The 16,973-nt window shown below is 41.1% G+C and overlaps 1 protein-coding gene across 1 annotated transcript in view; it reads left to right on the forward strand.

Moving 5' to 3' along the window:
• The first annotated feature begins 1,645 nt into the window (after positions 1-1,645).
• Positions 1,646-16,973, forward strand: part of EEA1 (early endosome antigen 1) — a 118,132-nt gene continuing 102,804 nt past the window's right edge. The window contains exon 1 of the mRNA XM_080809928.1: positions 1,646-1,933. Within this exon, the coding sequence (XP_080666054.1) occupies positions 1,910-1,933 (24 nt within the window). The 5' untranslated portion in view covers positions 1,646-1,909. The remainder of the gene's footprint in view (positions 1,934-16,973) is intronic.

Here is a 16,973-nt window from a genome sequence, read left to right on the forward strand (position 1 = left end):
GAGACCAAGTATATATTTATTAAGCCACATAGTTCTATCGCCCTATGTCGGTCAAAGTATTTCCCATGTTGTCTGAAAATAAAGTACCTGTGTCTGGGAAGATGGAAAGTGTGTGCTTTGCTATGTTTGTCTGGAAAAAATTAAGTGCGCTATTATCAATAGTAATTAATAATGTATTAGTTGTAGGTACAATTGTTTTGCTGCACAATGGACACAACACAAAAAAACACAATAAAAAACAGAACATGTGTGGAATAGAAACGTATTACACCATATAATACTTTATGAAACATTTTACATTAACTCATTTGAAAATATTTGCTGCATCTTTTCAAAGAATCTGTAAGTACTTTCCAAAACGCACTCCATTCATTGCTTGGGTAGATCTCAGGATTCCCCTCTCCCAGTAAGGTCAATTGCATTATTCTGTCTTTTTCCATATTTAGACATACATATTAAAGTCTTCTCTCTTCCTCCCAAGGTAAAACTCCTGAACCTCTTAGCTTGTGAATGCTAGCAGAATGGTAGGACTCCAGAGCTGTGATTTTTTTTTTTTTTTTTAAAGATTTATTTACTTTAGAGAGAGAGAGAGTACGAGCACTTGAGGGAGTAGTGGCAGAGGGAGAGCGGGGGAGAGAATCCTAAGCAGATTCCCAGCTGAGCTTGGAGCCCCATGCCGGGCTTGCTCACACCAGCCAGAGATCACTCACACCAGCCAGAGATCACGGATGTGAGCCGGAAATCCAGAGTCCCACGCGTTAACCCGCTGAGCCACCCAGGCGCCCCCGGAGCTGTGATTTTTGAGTTTAAATAATGACGTGCCTGGAAGTCAGTTTGAAGTCCACGTCCTGTTTATCTGGGACCTTATTATTATTATTATTTTTATGAAACAGACTCATTCATGTCGATTCACTTTATGACTATTACCAAAATAGGACTTAACATTCCTTAGGAGAATGGGCCACACAAGGGCTTTAGGAAGAGAATGTAACATGTTAGCGACATCAGTCGATTAAATATTGATGCTATGGCCCAAAAAGGACAACCTTAAACTTCTCTTGCCAACTCAAATTCCAGTTTCTTCCTACTCTTTCTTCTGATTCTTTACTTTCTCTTTGGCTGAAATTAGAAGCAAGGGAGCAGAGAAACGAAACCAGAGGTTGACCAAGAGGAGGGAAGCCACACAGACAGGTCGTGTCTGCGATTTTATCCTTTGCTTTCACCCAGGGTCTGAGCGCTCCCAGCAGAAACGAGGATCCAGTCGAGGGTAGGGTCAAGACCAGGGTCACACTGACAAATTTTACAAAGCGGCCAGAGCTGCTGCCGCAGGTACCCATTCCGGAACCCCTCCTCCCGCGGAGGTCGGGGACATCCCCTGGCCGGGCCCAGGACTCCCCACCCACCTCCCCAGCGGGCTCGCGGCCGGCGCGCGGGCACGGCCTCTGACGGAGTGCGGGAGTGCGCTCGGCCGCCGCGCCGTCCTCTTGCCCGCCGGAAGGAGCGGCGGCGCCAGCGTCCTGCCGCCTGTCCGTCACGCAGCCGCCCACGCCGCCGCCGCTTCCGATTGGTCGCAGTTCCGGGCCAGGCCCCTTGAGTCCCCGCCCCTCGCGGATGGACAGGCCGGGAGGGCGTGGCAGCGGCGGGCGGGTCCGCCCAGCTGTCAGTTACGGGGGCGGCCCGGCCGGCGGGCGGGCGCTCGCAGGCTCTCTCGTCGCTCGCTGGCGCGCGCTCCCTCTCGCCGCCTGTGGGGAAGTCGGGGCCGCCCGAGCGGCTGCCGCCACCGCCTAGCCCCGACCTCCTCCCCCGTCCCTTCCCGACTCAGTCTCTCCCGCTCGCGCACCCCCGAGTAGTGAGTGGTCCCGCGCAGGGTCCGGAGATTCACCGCGGCGGCCCGGGTGGTGTTTAAACCATGTTTAGGAGGATTTTGCAGAGGGTAAGAGAGTGAAACCGTCTTTCCGGCAGCACGTGAGCGGGAGAGCCCGAGCCCAGGGCTGCGGGCGCCGCCGCGGAGCTGAGGAGCCGAGGCGGCGGCGCGGGTGCCGCTCCTTCGCGCGGGCTCCTTCCTTCTGTAGGCCCCGCAGCCCGGGAGGTGGTTAGGCCTCGGCCGTCCGCCCCGGGGGCGGGCCGCGGGGGCAGGGAGGGCGGGTGGGGCGGCGGCGGCGGCTGGGCAGGCAGGCCGGAGCCCGGGCGGGCGCCGACTCCCCGGCGGTACCGCGCACCCAGGCCCGGCGCCGCGCTCCCGAGCGCGGGGCTGTCAGTGAGACTGGCGGCGGGGCGGGAGGGTGTGGTGCCGGCGCGTTCCTTCCAGCTCCGGGAATGGCAGTGCAAATGCAGAGTTAGTGCCTCCAGCCGGGTGGAGAGCGCCCTGTGGGAGATTGCGGGAGGCTTGCTCAGCCTCTCCACCCTCCCCGCCCACCGCGCCCCCCAACTTTGCACGCACCTGCCACATTCGGCTGCGGTTTTGATGGGGAATGTGGTGAAACCCGGCCTAGCTCGGGCCCAGTCGTGGTACCGACACTTACTGCAAAATCAGCTGAGAAGGAAGATATTACTCACTGTTGGAAACTTTTCTTTCCTCCAATTAAAAATGCGTTTCGCCCTCTCAGCCCAGTACCTTTTTTGAGCTCTCCAAGAATAAATTCGCAGTAAGCTTTATCCAGTGATAGACACTTACTCCTTCACTTTCTGCCAGTGTGGGAAAGCAGGCAAAACCTTTAAGATGTAAAGACAAGAGCGTTGGAAAGCTGTATGTGTATTGTTTAGAAATCAGTTCGTAAGATGATAGAGTATCATTTCCTACAAGAGTTACTGTACTCAAGGTTTTGTTTTTGAGAGCCCCCCCTTTTTAACTGATAGGGTGCAACAAAATGTAAATGATTGGAAAGTTGGGGCCAAACTCAATTGGTTACTGAGGGAGTAGAATAACTAGTTCAAAGGACAAAAGAAATTAGTGAATTTGTAGTATTAAGCCAAGGAATGTGCCAAAGACAGTTGAGTCATCCACTATATGGAAAGGGAGGGAGTGTTCTTGGCTCCTGCATAGCTTTGTGAAATGTTCAAGTCATGTGAAACTTGGTCATGTATCAGGGGGAGAAATAGTTAACTTGTGTATCCACCACCCTGTATTGACATCTGATGATTTTTTTTGCAGTGGTTTTGTCAGTTTTTTTTTTAAATCTTGATAAGCCGATGATTTTGGCAATAGCAAGGGCATGCCCTTTACTCTTGCCGTCAGTTCTTGTGTTCAACTGTAAAGACATCTGTGCATGATTTACTCCTTGTACTTGGAGATTTTTCTTCCTTCGGACCTGGAGGAACTGATTACCTCATGCCTCAGACTGTGTTTTTGTCATAGTTCCACATCTGAAAATTAGTTTGACTATGGTTTGCTTTGAAGTTTATAAATAAAATAAAGTGTTTACTGACTTAGGAATAGCTTCTGGTCCGGGCGCCTGGCTGGCTTAGTTGGGGGAACATGCGACTCTTGATCTTGGGGTCATGATTTTGATCCTCATGTTTGATCCTCATGTTACCAACAACAACAACAACAACAAAACAAAAACCAAAACTTTGAAAAAAAAAAAACAATACCTTCTGGTAGTTATAGATTAATTTTCAGAAATACGGGATGCTTTCAAGTACTCTTGGTTTAATGTTGTTAAGCATTATCATTGTATAAGGACCACTTTTATATAAAGACTGTGTTGGTGCATACACAACAGTTATAGAAGTTTCAATTGAAATTGCAGAACTGGGATTGTGATTATTGCTGAGATGTGATATGGGATCATCACATATGAATAAGTTACTTGACAACTGACTTTCTTAACCAAGGCACTATTGATGTGTGACTGGATAATTCTTTGTTGTGGGGGGGCTGTCCTTTTGCATTCTAAGATGTTCAGCAGCATCCCTCTGGCTTCTACTCACTTCACGCCAGTAGCACCCTCTTCCCCCATCCTTTTCCTCTTTTGTGACACCCAGAATTATCTTCATGCTTTACTGTGTGTTTCCTAAGGACAAAATTGCCCCTGATTGAGAACCACTGTGTTAAATGTGTATACTCTTTTACAGGAAAATTTGAATTGTTTCTCACAGTTACTTAACTTTTTTCCCTTTTGTATTTGTAGTGAGTGTCAGTAAACACCAAACGTATGCAAGGGACTGGGAAGCAGTTAATAAGGTGTGGGTCCTCCCTTTAAAGCTCATAGCCAGGTAAGGGGAAGTAGACATCTAAAAGTAATTACAGTGCTCTGTAATAGAAGAATGAAGAATGCCCAGAGTGCTGCTCTGTGTGAGGGTGTTGGGACCATCAGGACAAGCTTCTGTTAGGAGGTCATATTCGCAGCTCCAAAGAAGGAAGAGGGTGTCGGGCAGAGAGAGCAGCAAATGCCAAGGCATGAAGTCATGAAAGGGGCAGGTAATAGTAGGAAGAATGTGAACAGTTAAGTTTAGGAAGTGAAATGATGTGCAGAGATGAAGCTGCAGGGTAGCTACAGACTAGATCCTTAGAGGACCTGGAGTCCTTCAGAGGAGTTCAGCTTTTGGCTTGCAGATGGGTCAGTGTTAAATCTCAGCATTTAATAGGGGCATTTTGATCAAAGCCTTAAAGAAATCTGGTGATTTGTGTGGGCATTTTGATATAAGCTTTAAAGAAATCTGGTGATTTGTATTACTAGTTTAGAACCTACAATTATATTTTATTAAGTCCACGGTGGTATTTACTAGCAGGTATAACTAGAGTCTTTACATTATGTTAATGTATAAGATAATCTTATTTCTTAGCAGAGGTAGTAAGATACAAGATTAAGATGAAAGTTGCTAATTTATTCGTTTGAAATGGGCTCTATGCTTTGAAATTATATTGCATTCCTTTAACATTCTGTTTTTAGATGACCTTTTCCTTTTAACTGTTATTTTCTTCTGAATAGTGTTCTTTAAAAAGCATTTTTGAAAGAAGATACAGACAATGTCCTTACAATCACTTGTAACTCAGAATGTTTGAACATCACCAGTAAGGCCCCAATGGTATTTTATAGAAAATTTGTTTCTGGTTTTTCTCCTCATCCTTCTCCTCCTCCTCCTCCTTTTTTTCCATTAGCTTACTAAAGTTGTCTTTCTGAGGCCTGAATGAAAGGGTCTGAATTAGAAAAAAAAAAATTTAAGGTAGTTCCAATATGTATGTATTGACTGTTTTGCTTAATAGTCCTTTGAAGAGAACTATGAATTTAAAGTGCTTGATGACCATGGGGCGCCTGGCTGGCCCATCCTGGAGCATGTGACTGTTGATCTGGGGAGGGGGGAGTTTAGGTTCCAGCCCCACACTGAAATTGGAGATTACTTAAAAATAAAATCTTTAAAAGAAAGAACAAATAAAGTGCTTGATGACCAGAAGAAGAGATGATCAGTATTGAGTACTTTAGGCAGTTTAGAAACTTTGCTGTTTCTTTCTTAAAAAATTTATTGTGTTTTAGATTTCCTTTCACTGGTACATTTTAGCAATGTTATTACATTGCTAAAGAAAAAAATGTGTTTAATTATTCTAGAATTGTAGAAATAAAAGGCTTTTTTTTTTAGTGGTCAACAGGTCTTACCTGATTTTAAAAAGGAGGAAGCAAAAACAGATTAACTGATTTATCTAAGGCAACACAGTAGATGTCAAAACTGAGACAAGAGCCAAATTTTCCCAGCACAGTCCATTTCCCCTTTTTCTGGCACCTTGTTGCCCTTTCCCCCACTATTGAAATTGACATGGTTAGCACTGAGCTAATCACTGTGGAAGATATGGGGAAAATATGAGACCTAACTTCTTCCTAAAGGATATGATTAAGTCCCAAAGAAAATGATATAGAAAATGAAGGCTGTAGTAGGACAGAGGAGGAAAGATCAGAACCAGCCTGTGTGAGCAGGGAGTCTTCTTGGAGAAAATGAACATGAGATTGGGTTTGGAAGAATGTGTGTGTTTAAGAGATGTCCTAGAAAGTTTCTTTTTAGGAAGGACTAACAGTATAAGCAAAGATGTGGAGATGGGAACAAGTTCATTCTTCCTGCCCTCCCTCCTTCCTTTGCATATAGCCTTTTAATAAACATATTTATAACACTTGCTATATGCTAGAAACTGGGGATACAGCAATGAATAAGATACAGTCCTTGCTGTCAGGTAGCTTAAACAAAGTGACTTTTAGAGATAAGAGATATGTTCAGAGCAGAAAGAAATTGAGAAGGACATTTACAAAGATAATGTGGCACCCCATTGTGGAGATTCTTGATTGTCTAGCTCAGCCCTGTTCAATGCAAATGTGAGTTACATACATAATTTAAAGTCTCTCTCAAATAAATAAATAAATCTTTAAAAACAGTAAAACAGGGGGCACCTGGGTGGCTCAGTCTGTCAAGCAGCCAACTCTTGGTTTCTGCTCAGGTCATGATCTCAGGATCTTGGGATCCAGCCCTACATTGGGCTCTGTGCTCAGCAGGGAGTCTGCTTGTGATTCTCCCTTTTCTCTCTCCCCACCCCCCCCATGGCTCACAAGCTTTCTCTCTCTCTCTCAAATAAATAAAGTTTCTAGTAGCCACATTTAAAGTAAAAAGAGGTGAAAGTAATTTTTAAAATAGGTATTTTTGACCCAATACATCTAAAATATTCAACATGTGATCAATATAAAAATTATTAATCAGATATCTTAAATTCCTTTTTTTTTTAATTAAGTCTTTGAAATCTGGTGTATGTTTTGCATGAGCAGCATGTCTCAATTTGGACTAACCATATTTCAACTCTTCTATAGCCCCATGTCGCTAATGGCTATTGTATTGGATGGTGCAGGTCTAGTTGAATTCATACATAACCTTTAACTTTTTATTTGGAACTAGTTTCAAACTTGTAAAAAATTGCAAAAATAAAATAATACAAAGGACAGTTCTCACTTCTCTCTTCTCTTGCTCTCCGTATGTGTCATTTTTACCCCCTTGATTCATTTGAAGATCAGTTATGGTCTTTTATGTCTGAATACTTCAGTGAAGAATAGGTATTCATTTACATAAGCTCAGTATAGTGGTCAACTTAATAAATTTATATTCGTTCAGTTACTATCTATAATTCTAGTTTTGTCAGTTGATCTGATAATGTCCTTTGTAGCATTTCCCCTCCACCAGTTTAGGGTCTAGTTAGGATTAGGTATTATATTTAGTTGTTGAAAGTTGTTATTTAGTTGTTTAGTAGTCCGTTCTTCCTTCCTTCCTTCCTTCCTTTTTTTTTTTTTTAAGATTTTATTTATTTATTTGACAGAGATAGACACAGCAAGAGAGGGAACACAAGCAAGGAGAGTGGGAACTGGAGAAGCAGGCTTCCTACTGAGCAGGGAGCCTGATAGGGGGTTCAGTCCCAGGACCCTGAGATCATGACCTGAGCTGAAGGTGGACGCCCAGTGACTGAGCCACCCAGGTGCCCCTAGCCGCTTTTCATCACAACATGTTTTTGTATTTATGAAGAGTACAGATCCCCTCCTACTTTTTTTTTTTCTACACTGTTTTTCATGTTATGTTTACCTGATATTTTGTTGTCATTAGATTGAGATTATGCATTCTGGGCCAGAATGTTGTCTAGAAGATGTGTGCTTCTCAGGTTATCACATCTGGAGGCCCATGATGTCTTTTAGTCCTTCATAGGTGCTGTTAGTTTTGATTATCTTGTCAAAGGTCAAGGTGAAGCCCAACTTTTTGACTGTATAATATTATTTTTTCTTCTTTTTGCAGTTAATAGACATTTACTTATAAGACCATGCAAATATCTTGTTCCTTATCAAAAATTTCCCCCAAATTTTGTAGCCATTGTTTATTCTTGCCTAATCTATCTTAATGACTGCAAAATGATCATTTTCCCACTTCGGCATTCCCTTCACCTTTACCAGTTTGGTCATTGGCTTTCCTGTTCTTGCTTCCCTCTCTCCCTCCATCTCTCCCTTTCCTCTTTCTGACCTTCCTTTTTTCTTTCCCATTGGCATGGACTCATAATTCCAGTTTTTAAAAATGGTTTATAACTCATCACTGTACTTAATTGTTTTGGTGGTCAAACTGTCAGATTTGAATAGTGGGAGCCCCTTTTGTGTGGCCCCTGTGTCTTTTTATTTATTTGACAGACAGAGACCACAAGTGGGCACAGAGGCAGAGAGAGAGGGGGAAGCAGGCTCCCTGCTGAGCAGAGAGCCTGATGCGGGGCTCAATCCCAGGACCCTGAGATCATGACCTGAGCCGAAGGCAGAGGCTTAACCCACTGAGCCACCCAGGCGCCCCCCCCTGTGTCTTTTTGACATGGTTCTATATATATATATATATTTTTTTTTTTTTTAGCTTTCCTTCCTTTCTGGCCTACTAGGGCATTTTAAGCTCGTTGATTACTCTTTCCCAACCCTGAAACTGGCCATTTCTCTGAGGAGCCCTGTTTCTTTTAGTGGGGAATGGTATTAGAAGCCCAGGTCTGGGGTGGCTTTCCTTTTCATTTATTTCAGCAGACAAATTTGACATTTTGAACTTTATTCTGTAGGCAGTAGGAAATCAATAAGATTTTATTAAGCAGTGAAATATATTTCGTATGCAGGAGAAGCTGAATGTTTCTCTACTTTCTTTGGGTGTCTGGCTGGGCCTAAGAATTAAACTGACATAGGCAGATTAACAGGAGAAAAGGGTACAAATTTTATGAAATTTTTCCATGTACATGGGCAGCTTCACAAGAGAATGAGGACCCCAATAAGTGACAGAACAGGTATTTATACCTTTTAGACAAAGAAACAATGCATTTGTGAAGAATTAACAAGACAGAGGGGTTTGGGTTGGGGTAGTATATGGTGAAGAAGTAGCCAAGAAGATAAGGGTTGGTTTAATAAGGTTTGTTTATACAGATTTCTCAGCCCCAAGTTCTCTGTCTCTGGTGATGAGAATGTCTTTTCTCCTCCTGGTACAGTGAGGGTGCCTTTGACATGAGAGTTTTATCTCTTGCTTTCAGGAAGAAAAGAGGGTCAGAGTGTTCTTGTGTACCTGCTGTTTAGTGCCTTTAATTAAAGATAATTAGTATGCCAAAGTGGCATATTTTGGGGTGACATCCTGGTTTTCTTCAGGCACAAAGTAGGAGTAAATAATGTTTACTGAGTGAATATTGAAAGGAATGTTTTAGGAAGGTTAATTTGTCAGTGCTGCGTGTGATATATTAAAACCATAGGGGAGTCTAGGCAGAGATCAGATAGGAGAGATTTTAATATTTTAGTCACTAAGAAATTACGATTTGCATTAGAGTGATGACAATGTGAGCAGAAAAAAGGGTGATGAATAGGGAAGAAGACCTTTTTTTTAAAAGATTTATTTATTTGAGAGAGAGAGAGAGTGGGAGAGAGAGTGCATGTGCGTGAGCAGGGGGAAGGACAGAGGGAGAGGAAGAGAAATCCTCAAGCCAACTCCATTCCGAGTCTGGAGCCTGACTGCATTCTGAGCTCAGAGCCTGAAGTGGGGTTCAATCTCATGACCCTGAGATCGTGACGCGAGCCCAGATCAAGAGTCGGACACCTAACTGACTGAGCTACCCAGATGCTCCGGGAAGACCTTTTGAACATACCTATTCTTCAGATGTCTAGTGTGGACCTACTGTGTTCTGTGGACACACTGATGAGTAAAGGAGACATGAACCACTGTGGAGCTTAGTGAAAGAGGAACTGTTCAAAGAATCCCATAGCTTTTTTGTCACATGGATGGATCTTAGGAAGGAAAAGCACAGGGAGCCCCAAGAGCATACAGCAAGAGGTCCCTGATCCAAACTGAGATGTTAGGGAAGGCTTCCCAGATTGGTTACATGTTTAAGTTTGATGCAGGTACTACTGATTTATTAAACAAAATTTAATAAGTGGAATTATTTTCTCTCCGTGTAGATTTATTTTTAGTGTGTTAAGAATAGAGATTGAGATCTTAGAGAACCAGGACTAGAACTGAGTTTTCTCTTCTTATCCTGGTGGTCTTTTGCTTGTGCTAAAGAGACAGTTTAATTCATGGTTAACAGGCTGAACTCTGGGGCCAGACTGCCTGGTGTGATATTTGTATCCCATTTACCAGCTGAGTAGCTTTGGGCAAGTTACTTGGTTTCTCTGTGTCTCATTAAAATGATCATAATAATAGTATCTGTCTCATAGGACTGTTGTAAGGACTAACTGAATTAATATACGTAAAGGACTTTGACAGTATCTGGCAAATAGCTCTCTGTAAATGTTAGCTGATGCTAATGTTGGATTATTATTATTATTATTATTATATACTCCAAATTTCTTCAAGGAACACATTTCTTATTCCAACTCCCTTTTAAAGTATTTATTTATTTATTTTAAAGATTTTATTTATTTATTTGACAGAGAGCTATGAGAGCACAAGTAGGCAGAGCTTCAGGCAGAGGGAGAGGGAGAAGCAAGACTCCCTGCTCAGCAGGGAGCCGTATGTGGCTCTATCCCAGGACCCTGGGATCATGACCCGAGCCAAAGGCAGACACTTAATGACTGAGCCACCTAGGTACCCATCACTCCCTTTTTTAAAAATTGTGTGGATATGGGTGTGTAGACATTCATCATACTATTAGGCATTAATTCTGTGCTAATTACTTTGCTGGGTTTGGGAATTAAAAACTCTTGAGTTTTAATGGGAGAAACAGATACTGAAATTTTTACAAAGTAATGTGGTAAGTGTTGATAGATACACAGAAGAAGAATTTGTGAGGACAAAAGAAAAAGTAACAAATCCTGTAAGGAAGGGTTGGAGAAGAAGGAAGGGGGAAGACAAGGAATGGAGATTGTTGAAGGCCTTGCAGAGGCTAAAAATGATAGGCAAAGAGGAGGAAGGGAGAGAAGCCATCTTTAGAGAAAGGGACCAAGCAAATGCAAGAGCATGAAACAGCCTAGCACAGCATTACGGGAGTTATGAGTTTATCTGCATGTGGATGGGGGTCTCTGTAAGAGGTAAGACTGGAAAGGATTTTGCACTTTATACTAAAGACAATAAGGAGCCATGGAAAGTTTTTAAATGATCATATTTGTAATAAGGAAAACCCTCTAAAAGTATTTTTCCTAGGTAATCTTTATATAAAGTAAATTGGGTAAATCACTCATCTGTCTAAAATATGTTGGTGACTAATTAGTGCCCATAGGAGGTGTCTAAACTCTTTACCTTGGCACACAAGGCCATAATGCTCTGGTTCTTTTATACAATTTCAGGCTCATATCCATGTACCTCTGCACATGGCCTTGACCTTGCCATTCTCAGTAATTGTGTTTCTCATAACTTACCCTGTTATTTAATCCCTTCATATGTCTGTAGAAGTTTTTTATTCTGCTCAGGCTGTCCTACCATCACTTGTAGACACTGATCATTTCAAGTGACACTGGGAGTTATTTGCTTACTTTTTTTTCTTCTTCTTCTCCCCAAACATCCCATACTAATTAGAAGAACAGGCTTTTGGTATTAGGCCATCATTTAAGCCCTGGGCTCCTCCACTCCTGAGGGTAAGATCTTGTACAAAATTTCAAGCTGAGACCCAGTTGCTTTATCTGTAAATTGAGGATATTATGTACCTCGCAGTGTTGAAGGATTAAATGAAATTAAATGAGATAATGTTCACGAAGTATTCACCACAGTATCCAGCGTTCAAGAAACATGTATTATATAGTAGGTATTACACTTTAGATATCTAGAAAATTTTTGTAATTTGTTTACTTAACTATTTCCTACTAGACTTGAGCTCCCTTAGTATAGGGATTTTGTTTTATTTTTTTAGTGTGTAGGATCTAACTTAATGTTTGATGCTTGGCATTTTTTCAGTAATATATGTTGACTGCTTGTTGGCTGCGTGGAGAGGATGGCTTCATTAGGGAAGAGACTGGCTAGAAAGTAATGACTTTTTAGTTCTAAAATTGTTCACATTCAAATCATTTGGAATTCTTAAAAAAAAAAAAAAGATTCCCAAGTCCCTCCATTTTACTGGAATTTCTGGATCTCTAGTTTTCAGTTCAGGAGATGATGAAAGCTTGAATTTAGACAGTGGCTTTGGGGAGAGAGAAAGAATGATTTTCAAGAAAATTTAAGAAAATAAAATTGATAGGACTTATTGACTTGTGAGTAGTTTGGGTACCTGAGAGGATAGTGGAATGGACTAAGATACTGAATAAGGGAGGAAGAAGAGCAGATTTGGGGAGGAAGGTGAATGTGAACTACAGGTGTGGCCATCCCAGTGGACATGTTCGCAAGAAGGGTGGAAATATAGGCCCAGCACTCTGGAGACAAGTGGAAGCAACTATTAGATATGTATAAGTACATATCTTGAAGAGAAGTCAAATAAGTACTGAGAAGTGTCCACTGAATGGAACAGATGAGTCGTACTTAGTTCAATTTCAGGAAGGTCATAAAGATAAATTGGGAAGTAAGGGAGTAGAGTCCGGGAGCACAGATTACTTTCTGAGGTATATGGAGTAGAGGAAGCAGAAACTAAATATTAAATGCATGAATGAAATTTGTCATCCTTGGACAACATTCTAACAAATGACTTTTATTTTCAAGGATTATAAACTTCCTTAACTCAGTTTAAGTTGAAAGGGGGATTTATTGGAAAGTTTCAAAGTGATCCATGAAGAATTGCTATACAGTTAGTCCTCATGATAATGGTGTCTGGGATAGAGGCACTTTTTCTTTTTGTCTTACTCTTTCATGGACCACTGGCATCTTATCTGTCTCTCTCTGTGTCCAACCTCCTTGTTTCTGTTTACTTAGTGTGTTCAAGACCCCAGATGGTCTTCTGACCGCTCAATTCTATGTACTTCTTTGTGTAGTTGGCTGGCCCAGTGTCTCAATTTCCAAACCCAAGAGAAGACTTCAAAATGTCCTCTGCATCTTTTTTCATTGGGTCATGCATAGGTCTCTGGCTGGCCAGAGGTGTTCATTGATGGTTAAGTCAACTGAGGTTGGAAGTGGAGTGTGGTCATATAATACTTAAGACTATTCCTTCTAGGAGTTGTGGTACTATAAAACAGACGATTTGCACATCATTCTTCTAGAAATGAGCTTTACCATGGTTCTGAAGTAGTGATAATAGTTATCTGATTAAGTTCATTTGGCTCTAGGAATAAAGGATCCATCAGGTTAGCTCAAAAATAGCATAATAGTGGTTATAAGGATGCACTTGGCAATAAGAAAGATGGAATTTCATGAAAATTCAAAATCAAACATTTAATATGGGGCTGAGCCTCTCAGACGTTTTTTTACAAGGCTTTGAGGGCTCCAAGGTAGGGCTATTAGGGCTTTATAGATTTTCAATCAATGTACAGTTGAGCTGTTAAAGTACTCAGTGATCTTAATGTATCTGTGCCCTCTGTATCTATATACTTTTGTTTCCGCTCTTGGCTCATTTTCTCACCCTCTAGTGTGGTTTTTTTTCTTTGAGACTTGTGCATACTCAGAGTCTGTGGTCTTTGCAAACTTTGGTTTGGTTATAGCTTTGATTTGCTGACATCTTTCATGTACTCTGACTTTACCTCATGACTACAATGTTTATCTGTTTAGTGCCAGTTTGTGTGGTTAATTAATAATTTCTCTTTATAGTTTGCCATTCAAAGGCCTAAGCATGGAACTCAGCAGTATTTGTTCTTAGCTTTGGGCTCTTTCTTTCTTTCCTTTTCTTTTTTCTTTTTTTTTGCCACTGGGCCGTGTTATGGGTTGCTAGCTAGCTTGTGAATATCTGCTGTTTGGTCCAGGTGATTACATCTTTGGTCAGTTGGCAACAGACACGGGGTCATATAACCTGGCTACCTTGGACTATGTTCTCAACGTGGGCTATGGTAGGATAGCTTGCTTTAGGATGGAAGCACGGCTGTCACCTGCATTATGATTGATTGACATATTGAATACAAGAACATGAATAATTTAGTTGCATTGGCATCTGTTTAAATGTTGCATAGACTATTGCAGTAGTTGAAATTTAAAACCACCCTTTTCCCCTCGTTTCAGTCTCTAATATCAGAGACTATGGCTAAGTGTTACATAACTGTGCTAATATAAAAGTTTTTAGAGTCTCAGTGATACTTTATTTGGACTTTAAGTAATATTTGGAAAATGTTTTAAGAATTTCTGTCTTGGGGCGCCTGGGTGGCTCAGTGGGTTAAAGCCTCTGCCTTCAGCTCTGGTCATGATCTCAGGGTCCTGGGATCGAGCCCCACTTCGGGCTCTCTGCTCAGCAGGGAGCCTGCTTCCCCCCCTCTCTCTGTGCCTGCTGCTCTGCCTAGTCGTGATCTCTGTGATCTCTGTCTGTCGACTAAATAAAATCTTTAAAAAAAAAAAAAAAAGAATTTCTGTCTTTATGTGCTATGCCAAAATACATTGTTGTGTGGGGTGAATTAAGTGGGAAATCATACTGAGTTAGATATCTGATAAGGAAGTATGAATTTATTTTGTTCTGTGAGACATTTATTTTTTGATATAACCTCCCATCTCTTTGCAACTTTTACATATTTTAAGCAATAATATAGTTTTAAAAAATATTTGGAAATAACATGTTTCTGGTTATGAAAATAAACCATGTACATCATAGAAATTTGAGTAGATCAGAAAAGGAAAATCGAGACGAAGCACAGGGCTGTAGTATAGTGGATGGTTTAACATTAAGAGCACAAGCTTTGAAGTCAGATTGAGTCCCAGCTTTGTGCATTACATTTGTAATCTTAGCTAACAACTTATTTAGCTTCTTTAACCGTATTTTTCCCCCTTGGCTGCATGGGAGCAATCCCTTTGACTTTATTCAAAGGATTGTTATAAGCATTAAATGACATAATATAGACAAAGTGCTTGGCTTCATGCCCATCATAGAGGTTATATGTTAGCTATTATTTTTAATAGAAAGATAGAATATTTCATTTAGCCAGACTACCAATTGGCATTTCTTTAACTAGAATAAAACTCAAGTTTCTTACGTTTATGATTTTGAAAATGCAAATGACCCAGAAGTTGGTATTGAGCTTTAAAATAAGATTCATGCCTCAGGATTATTTTGATTTTATTAAGTTTTTGAGTATAAAGTCACCAAAGTAAATAGAGAAATCACTGTATTTGAGTTCATGTCTTAGGCAAATCATTGAGTATTTCTTGGCTTCACTTTCCTTCTCTGTCCACTGAGCACACCACCCAGGTGATTTCTGAAGTGCTGTTAGGGTAAAACTGTTATTTGAAAACCATCATTTGCCACACTAAAGGAGCATTTTAAATGTGTTATATAATACGTGCAAATAACTTTTCCCCTGTTTTCTGGCATCTTTGCTGAAGAAAAAACTGTCTATAGGAAACAAGGATTCAGTGATAGAATTTGCTAACTCATGTAAGATGACTGTCACAGGACCTGCCATACATGTAGTAGGTTCCAGAAGATAGTATGTCTTTTCCTTCTTTACCGAGATATCCACTCTGTCCTCCCACTCCGCCATGTATAGCCCTTTATGGGTATCTCAAATGCAAGTAAGGTGCATTTGTTGCAGTGGGTGCTTTGACGTGGCCCTTAGGTCTTCCTTCAGACAGAGACACATTGCCCTAGCTGCCTAGAGTCATGGCTGCTGATGGCTCATAGCTGTGTCCTTCTGTGGGAGTTACCCTAATAGAAAGACGCTTCCTCGCCCAAGATTATGTCCCTTTCCTGGAAGCAGCCTCATTGCTGGCTGATGTGGGGAATACAAAGAATCATCCTCCCACCTTGATTTGGGATTTCTGTGAAGGACCATCAGCTTCAGGACTCTTGGGAGGATTAACTGAGGCTGCTTTTGGAACTGCTTCTTATCAGTACTGTTTATCTTCCCCCTCTGCCCAGTCATTCTTCTGTTGTGTCCACACAGGTGTTCTTGAGAGCACTCCCCAGTAAGCCTGCTTGTAGATTTCAGAGTTTCAGAGTCTGTTTCCTTGGGAACTCAAATTATAAGTCATCTGCTATTTAGATAGTCTTTCTTAGGGATTTTTGTATCATAAAAGATGATTATATTTGGGATGATTTTAATTTTATGAACTTTATGTTCTACTTCTTTGAAACTGATATTCTACATATTTCTTACAATAGGAAACCATAGCCAGTAGATGGAAATTTCTGTTAGATTCTAAAGTACTGTGTACTCCCCCTGCTCTTGTGCTTTCTCTCTAGCTCTCTCAAATAAATAAAATCTTAAAAAAAAATACTCTAAATTTCCATCAAATATGTAGCTCAATTTTAACTACATGTCAGATATTTAATTATATGTTAGATTTTTTTAAGGATTTATTTTTCTATTTATTTGTCGTTGGGTGTGGGGAGAGCGCCAGAGTGCACATACAAGCAGTGGGAGCTGCAGGCAGAAGTTCTGAGAAGCAGGCTCCCTGCTGAGCAAGGATCCCAATGTGGGGCTTGATCCCTGGACCCTGAAATCATGACCTGAGCCAAAGGAAGATGCTTAACTGATTGAGCTACCCAGGCAGCTCTATGTTAGATATTTTTAAAATGTGTTAAATATTTAAAAAACCCTTAAATGTTGACTTAAGTGTGTACAGTCTGCAAACTCAATTTAGTTACTAATAACTTATAATTTTAATAATCTCAGTTTCTTACTGACTTGGCTGCCCCTTCCTTCCTTCCTTCCTTCCTTTCTTTCTTGATTTGGCTTCTTTTGAGAGGTAAATTACTTTTATGTAACCATTAGCAAAGTACATACAGAGATCGGAAATATAGTTGACTTTATAGGGACATACTTTTAAGTTAGCCAGTTTAGGACCCAGATGAATCATAGGATGAGAATTTTAGAGCTGGAAGGATCCTTACTCATGATTCACAATCTGTCCCTGTAATTTATCATTGAAGAAATTGAGATTAGAGAAATTAAGTGTCTTGATGGGTATTGACAGGTGACCAAGAAATATTTCGGTTAGTAGAGAGAATATTGAATTAGGACCTGGGA

This window comes from Martes martes, assembly GCF_963455335.1.
Source record: "Martes martes genome assembly, chromosome: 8".
Taxonomy (NCBI): Eukaryota; Metazoa; Chordata; class Mammalia; order Carnivora; family Mustelidae; genus Martes; species Martes martes.